Source organism: Otolemur garnettii, unplaced genomic scaffold (genome assembly GCF_000181295.1).
Source record: "Otolemur garnettii isolate 467f Iridium unplaced genomic scaffold, OtoGar3 scaffold00016, whole genome shotgun sequence".
In the NCBI taxonomy this organism is placed as follows: Eukaryota; Metazoa; Chordata; class Mammalia; order Primates; family Galagidae; genus Otolemur; species Otolemur garnettii.
Window position 1 is genome coordinate 10,430,154 of NW_003852411.1, and position 6,888 is coordinate 10,437,041.

At 44.4% G+C, this 6,888-nt stretch overlaps 1 protein-coding gene across 1 annotated transcript in view; it reads left to right on the forward strand.

Annotated features, from left to right (window-relative positions):
- The first annotated feature begins 1,375 nt into the window (after positions 1 to 1,375).
- Positions 1,376 to 6,888, forward strand: part of NMNAT2 (nicotinamide nucleotide adenylyltransferase 2) — a 155,895-nt gene continuing 150,382 nt past the window's right edge. Inside the window, exon 1 of the mRNA XM_003785638.2 lies at positions 1,376 to 1,686. Within this exon, the coding sequence (XP_003785686.1) occupies positions 1,602 to 1,686 (85 nt within the window). The 5' untranslated portion in view covers positions 1,376 to 1,601. The remainder of the gene's footprint in view (positions 1,687 to 6,888) is intronic.

Below are 6,888 nucleotides of genomic sequence, written 5' to 3' on the forward strand. Positions count from 1 at the left end.
TGTAGTTGTCATTGTTGTTTAGCAGGCCGGGGCTGGGTTTGAAACCGCCAGCCCCTGCACTGCTTATAAAAATGTAAATTACATATTACTACCTTCCCTAAAAGCATCCATGGCTTCCTTTTGTTTTTTTCACTATAAATCATTCCACTTAGAAAAACATTTAACTCATTGCCTTAGACTACAAGCCCTATTTAATTTGGCCCTGATCACTACCAGTCCAATTTTCTATCCTACAATTTTTCACCCTGCCTGTGCATTCTCGCCACACTGGCTTCCTTTCATTTCTATGAGCACAGTAAGCCTTTCCCTGTCCCTCAACATCTGAACTAGCAAATCCCTCCTCATTTAGGCCTCACCTTAAATGTCACTTCCCAGAAGGGCCTTCTTGGGCTCTGTTGTTCGTCCCCTGTTCTCCATTCTCTGTTCTTTCTGAGAAGGATTTGCATTCATTTATTGTACATTCTACAATTGACATCTAATATTTTCTTTCTCTGTTTTTTGTTTATCTCCCTTCAGTTGAATGAAAACAGCACCTAACACAGCTAGTGTTCAAGTAATACTTCTTTTTTTAATTAAATCATAGCTGTGGACATGAATGCAATCACGGGGTACAATGTACTGGTTTTACATACAATTTGAAATGCTTTCATCAAACTGGTCAACATAGCCTTCACGGCATTTTCTTAGTTATTGTGTTAAGACATTTATATTCTACACCTAGTAAATTTCACATGTACCCTTGTAAGACCGCACAGTAACACTCATTTAATTGTAAATCTTTGTCTCAACTTTGGTAGCTTATGTAAGATCACCATAGTTTTCTAATACTGCCTTAGTAACTCTGTCCCTTCCATATTCTCTGAGACAGATAGCATTGGTTCACTCACCAAAAGGACCAGTACAGCAGAGGAAAGTTTCAACCCCCTCCCCCAACCCTTGTTGACCAACCACTAGGTCAACATGTGGATTTACCTCTATAGTTTGGAATCATTAGATAAGGGGAAAAGGTGAGGGGAGATCCGATGAAATAAAACTTGTCATTTCTCAGTTAAAATTTTAAGGAAGAGAGAAAAATTCTTACAAGCAAACATTTTTGAAGTTAAAGCTCTTAGAGAAAGTAAATGGGGACCAAAAAACGGTGGTTAGAAAAAAGAATGTCGGTGAATCGGGAAAACTAAGTCAGAAGGAGGCAAGAGAGAAAGAGCTCACCCCGAGCTCTGAGGTTTCCTGGTTCTGGGCTTGCTACTGCCTCTTGCCTTTTAAACACATTACACGGAAGATAAAGTGATGGAGTGAAGTGGAGTGGGGACCAGAGAAAGAGTCGGGTGGGGCACCAAGGCGAGAGCCCCTAATGAAGCTAGAAAGAAAAGAGAGGGACCGAGGAGACAGGAGAGGACAGCAGTACAAAAGCAGCCTCGGATCTTGCCGGCGCTGCAAGCGTTAAGGGGAGGCGGGGAGTGACGCGATTTGCGTCTGAAGCGGCTCCTTGGAGTCCACAGCATCCACCGCCGGAGCCTCGCCTTCCTTTCTCCCTCTGCAGACATATCGAGACACAAAAAGAGAGGCAACCCCTAGATCCGCGCGAGGGACCCAGCGGCAGCATGACCGAGACCACCAAGACCCACGTTATCCTGCTGGCCTGCGGCAGCTTCAATCCCATCACCAAAGGGCACATTCAGATGTTTGGTGAGTCCTCCCGCCCACCCCCGAGGCTGCTTCCGCTCCTCTCCGGTCCCCGGCACCTGTGTTTTCCCGGCGATGGACCGGGAAGGCGTGCGCCCCTCCGGAGGGGTGCTGCGGCTGATCCCGCCGGCGGCAGGTCGGCCTTTCCATCCCACTCGGGGAGGCCACGCAGGCTACGTTTTCCAGGCGTCACTTGCTCCGGCCAGACCCAGCTCTTAGGGGCGGCCGGGAGTGGGGGTTGGAAGGGAGCTGGAGGTGAGTGTCTTTTGGGGGTGGATGGGGGTTCGAGGTTTGAGTACTGGAGCGTGGCGGTGAGGTGGTTGGTTCGGCTACTTGGCGGTGAGGACCGGGATGGGGTAGAGGCTGGGGCGCGGAGAGGGGAGGTGGGGGTTGGAGATAACGTGCTGTTTGTTTAGAATGGGCTGAAAGCTCGGAGGAGGTAAAAGATGTGTATGCCTCCGAGGCGCACACTGGCGCACAACACACCAGTGACAGGGGCTGAGGCTTGAAGGAGATTGAATCAGGGTTTTGCTGATGGTTCCGGGAGGCCGAGGGGCGAGTGTTTGGGGACTGTGGACCGCGTATTGCCCGCGCGAGCTGGATACGGAATGAATGGGGAAGGGGGCCCCGGGTCTGCCTAGGTCTGAGTGCTGGGACTGGCTGCCTAGGAAGGGGAGGGGCCGGGCAGCTGCCGCCGGAGGCCCTTCTCAAGCCGGTGTTGCTGGATGGGGCCCAAGTTGGCTGAGGCTCTGCCCAGGGCGGCTATGGCACCCGGAAGGCTTGCGGCGTGCGAGTGTGTGTATGCATGTGTGTGTGAGTGTGTGTGTGAGAGTATATGTGTGTTGGGGGGGGAGGGGAGCGCATCATCGAGCGTTTGTTTCTTCGAAGCTTTGGGGCGTGGAGCAAGAGGGAGAAAGCAGGGGCTCACGGCTGCGGTTTTGAGGTCCAGCAGAGGAGGGACAGGAGAAAGGTGACTGACGGATGCCTGTTGGAGATTTCGCGCCACGGGTGGGGAGGCCACGCAGCTTCGTAGCTGTTCCGGTAGGACCCAAAGGCGCGGGGGCGTGCGCGTTTAGACCCTGAGAGAGGGACGTGGAGGTCACTTGAGAAGCAGGGATCGAGGAGAAGTTAGAAGTTCGGGGTGCTTTTTCCTGGGACTGAGGCAAACAAGGCGTAGGGGAGAGCGAGTGGGTTGGAGATGGATGAGAGAGTCCCTGACCTGACCGGGTAGCAAGGCGCTCTCCAGAGGCGGCGGTGCTGAAACGCAGGGCGAGCAGCAGCTGGCTGCGGACACCGGGTCCACCCGAGCCCGGGGACTGCGGGAGCCCTCCTGGAGCCGTTTAATGAAAGCCACAGCGCATCAGTAAGGGCCAGGAGAGGTAGCCTAGGCTAAAAATATTATCTTGAAACCGAAGAGGTGAGTTGAACTGGGACCTCTTTAAAAAAACCTCATGAAAAGAATATAGAATTACTTTTAGCAGAGGACAGATCAGGCACCCTTCCATGATCGAAGGAGGGAAACGGAGAGATAGCTTTCCCTTCCTCGCCATTCCTTCAACTTTTAAAAGTGTTTTAATAGAAACTAATCCCAATTTGTCTGTTAAATAAATACTTCTGTTCAAGCGTCAGGATAGACAAGAACATCCCATCAAGTCTTCTAGGGGAATAGCAGGGCCTCGGGAACGCTTTGCTTTCACTTTCTTTTGATTCTATAGCTTCACCCCTTCCCTTCTTGGCCATATTTTCTCTAGCTATTTAACGTGGAAGTACTTCATCCCTCTCCCTTGGCCGGGCAGGGATAGGCGTTCCTTTGGACCTCCTCGGCTCTAGGAATCTTTAGTGACCCAGCAGGTACTCTCCTCCTTTCTTCCTAGAGCCAGGAACGTAGTCATATTCCCACTTGTCTTAGATTAGAAGAGGAGCAGATCTGAAGTAAAACCAAGGATTCTGTCTTACAGCCGAAGATACTTTGGTAACAATGACGATAAAGGCTTTTGTGAAGTGGGTACTGACTTGACGATTCTCTATAACACGTGGAAGTAGGCGTGGATTGCCGACAAAGGATTAGAAGTAGAATAGGGGAAAGGAGACTTTGGACAGTTATGATTATTTACTTGGTATTAGAACCGAGAATAGCTGTCAACAAAGCCCCTTGAGTGCCCATTTGTTAAGTATCATCCACAGGGCAACAGGGAAAAAGGACTTGATGATGTGCTTACTATGGCTGAGGAGCTTCTTACCTAAGGAAGAATTCAGCACATAAACACGCGAAAATGAAGACTGAGAACAAGAAATACATGTTGAACTATGTCTTTGTAGACTCTCTTATTGTGCTCTTGATAAATCCTGGAACTCTTAATACATTTTGTAATTTATTTTTGTAGAGCAGTTTCTGGTTAACAAAACTTTTTCATATGTCACTTATTCCTATAAACAACCTTATAAGGAAGATGTCATTGCAAATGGGAAGTGGACAAAGGCTGGGTGACTTTCTTATGAACCCACAAGGAGAGTGAGTGGCAGAGCTGAGACTTGAACCTCTCATTCCTGATTCCTCTGGCAGGGGCGTTTGTACTGCAGCAAGGGTAGAAGGACGTGCTCACTGATCTGACTGCGTAATTTCACAAACACTCTATTGCTTACAAAGATACACTAACAGATTAGAATTAAATTGGCCATCAAGTAAATGAGATTCCTAAATATGCATTCCTTTAACATCTTTTTTCCATTTCTAGAGAAACCAGTTATCCATGAACTACTTCCTCTTTGTAAATGGCTTTTAAAGCTTTCTCCCCAACAACACTGAAATAATCATACAATTAAATTATCAAATTTCCTTTAAGGTGCCTTAAATTTATAATAAAAGTAAAAAAAATAGACAGAAATAGGATTTGAAATCAGACACCTTTAATAGAGTTTCTATATTTTGAAATCTAATTGCTTACCAAAGGAAAAGAAAAACTTTATTATTATTATTATTTTTTTTTTTTGCAAACAGAGAAATGGCATTGGGAACTAAAGACTTGCTATTTATCTTTCAAAAGTAGCATTTGTGGGGGCACCTGTGGCTCAAGGAATAGGGTGCTGGCCCCATATACCCGCAGGTGGTGGGTTCAAACCCAGCCCTGGCCAAAAAATGCAAAAAAAAAAAAAAAAAGGTAGCATTTGTATAATTCTAAATACTTGTAAAATTTTTTCAGAATGAATTTTTTTCCTTCTCTTTCCTCTGAAAGAAGAGTTGATATTATTACTCCTATGTTTGACTATAGAAACAGAAAAACAGTATTTGTGATAGAGACTGTTGACATTTATATACTCAACTTTAACTAAAATATTTTCAGGGACAAATAAAAGTTTTTGGCAAAGGAAACCTATAAACTAATGATGTCCTATTTTTATGGGTCCACTTAAGGAGAAAGTGTGAAACTAGAAACTGTTTTTAGTATAACTTCCTTTGCATTTATATTGCTATTATTTGTTAAGAAATCCATTGCTTAGGAAGCCCGAAAAATAAGCTGAAATAGAAAAGTTAGAAAGAACCAATAGATTAGTTAGACCATGAAAAATTAGAGGAAATTGAGGGATAGCATCGCAGTAGAAATAGATCCTGTTTTTTGATGGTTGCAAAATAACTGCATTTTTCAGTTTTTCTATTTCAAAATATTTTTGCTTTGAACAAGTGGATCTTTCCTGTTCCTTTTAAAGGATAGTGAAGAGAGCACTCTACTTGTTGTGGAATTAGAAACTCAGCTTCTACTGCTATAGTTAGAAACCATAAGAAAAATGAATTTGAGTTGCTACTAAGATATAGACAACTACCAGAAATCAAAAAAGTGTTTAATGTGCTTGAAACGCTTATATAAAAAGGTCATAGCTGGGCGCAATAGCTCACGCCTGTAATCCTACCACTCTGGAAAGCTGAGGCAGGTAAAATGCTTGAGCTCAGGAGTTTGAGACCAGCCTGAACAAGAGCTAGACCCTATCTCTACTAAAAGAAAAAACTAGCCAGACATTGTGGCAGGTGCCTGTGGTCCCAGCTACTCTGAGGCTGAGGCAAGGGAATCTCTTGAGCCCAAGAGTTTGAGGTTGCTGTGAGCTATGATGACACCACACACTCTACACAGAGCTACACAGTGAGACTCTGTCTCAAATAAATAAGTAAATAAATAAATAAAAATATAAAAGCTGTAAATTCTGTGTGGTACTTTTTATATATACTTTTGTACCATTATCTTATTTGCTCTTACCCTATCCGAGGTAAACTAGATAAATATTATCTTTCCCTGTTTATAAATTACAAAGCAAAGGTATGGGTTTAAGTCATTGGGTCAAGGTTATAAGAGAAAGAATCGGTGTAGAACCAGTTTATGGATATCTAGACTCCCATTCATGAGGCTGCTTCTTTATTCCCTTGTCATTGCAATAGCACCTATGAAAGAAGGAGCATCTGAATTTAGCTGTCCACAAGGGTAACAAGAACCTTATAATTTTCATTCCTTAGTCACACAGGCCACCAACAAAAATATTCAGCAAAGACATCTGTTCCCAATATTATATGTTTATAACGAGAAAAGGCTATTTCTTGTCTCAGTGCGTTTTTATTTTCCATTTAAGTGTGTCATCAGAATATTCCTTCCCAAACACCCCCAACTACCTCTTCTTACTCTTCTTTTCTGTTGTCGAAAGGAACTCCTATCCCTTCTTCTGATTGGGGAATGTCCACTGACCTCTACATTAAGTCTGGCTACCCTGACATTTACTCCCACATCAACTTATGCTTTCCATGCCTTAGCTTTATGCCATGTATTTCATGACTGTTTTCCATGATAGACCTCAAGCTCATGAAAACAAGCAATGCCTGGTGCCATAACTGGTGTATTTCCTAGTACCTAGCATGAAGTATGCTTTCCATAATCATTGTTGATACATTTAAGAAATGAATGTACAGAATCTTGTTCCACACAGAGGAGTCGGCCATAGATAAGTCATGATACCGAGTCATGGTGGATTAGAACAAACAAAAGTTCACAATGGCTCAAGGAGGAGTTGAGTAAGAGATAAGACTAGAGAGATGGGTGGACATCTGATCAATTATGAAGGCTTATAAGTCATCTTAAAAAAATTAGACTTGGGCGGTGCCTGTGGCACAGTGGGTAAGGTGCTGGCCCCATATACCAAGGTTGGTGGGTTCAAACCCAGCCCTGG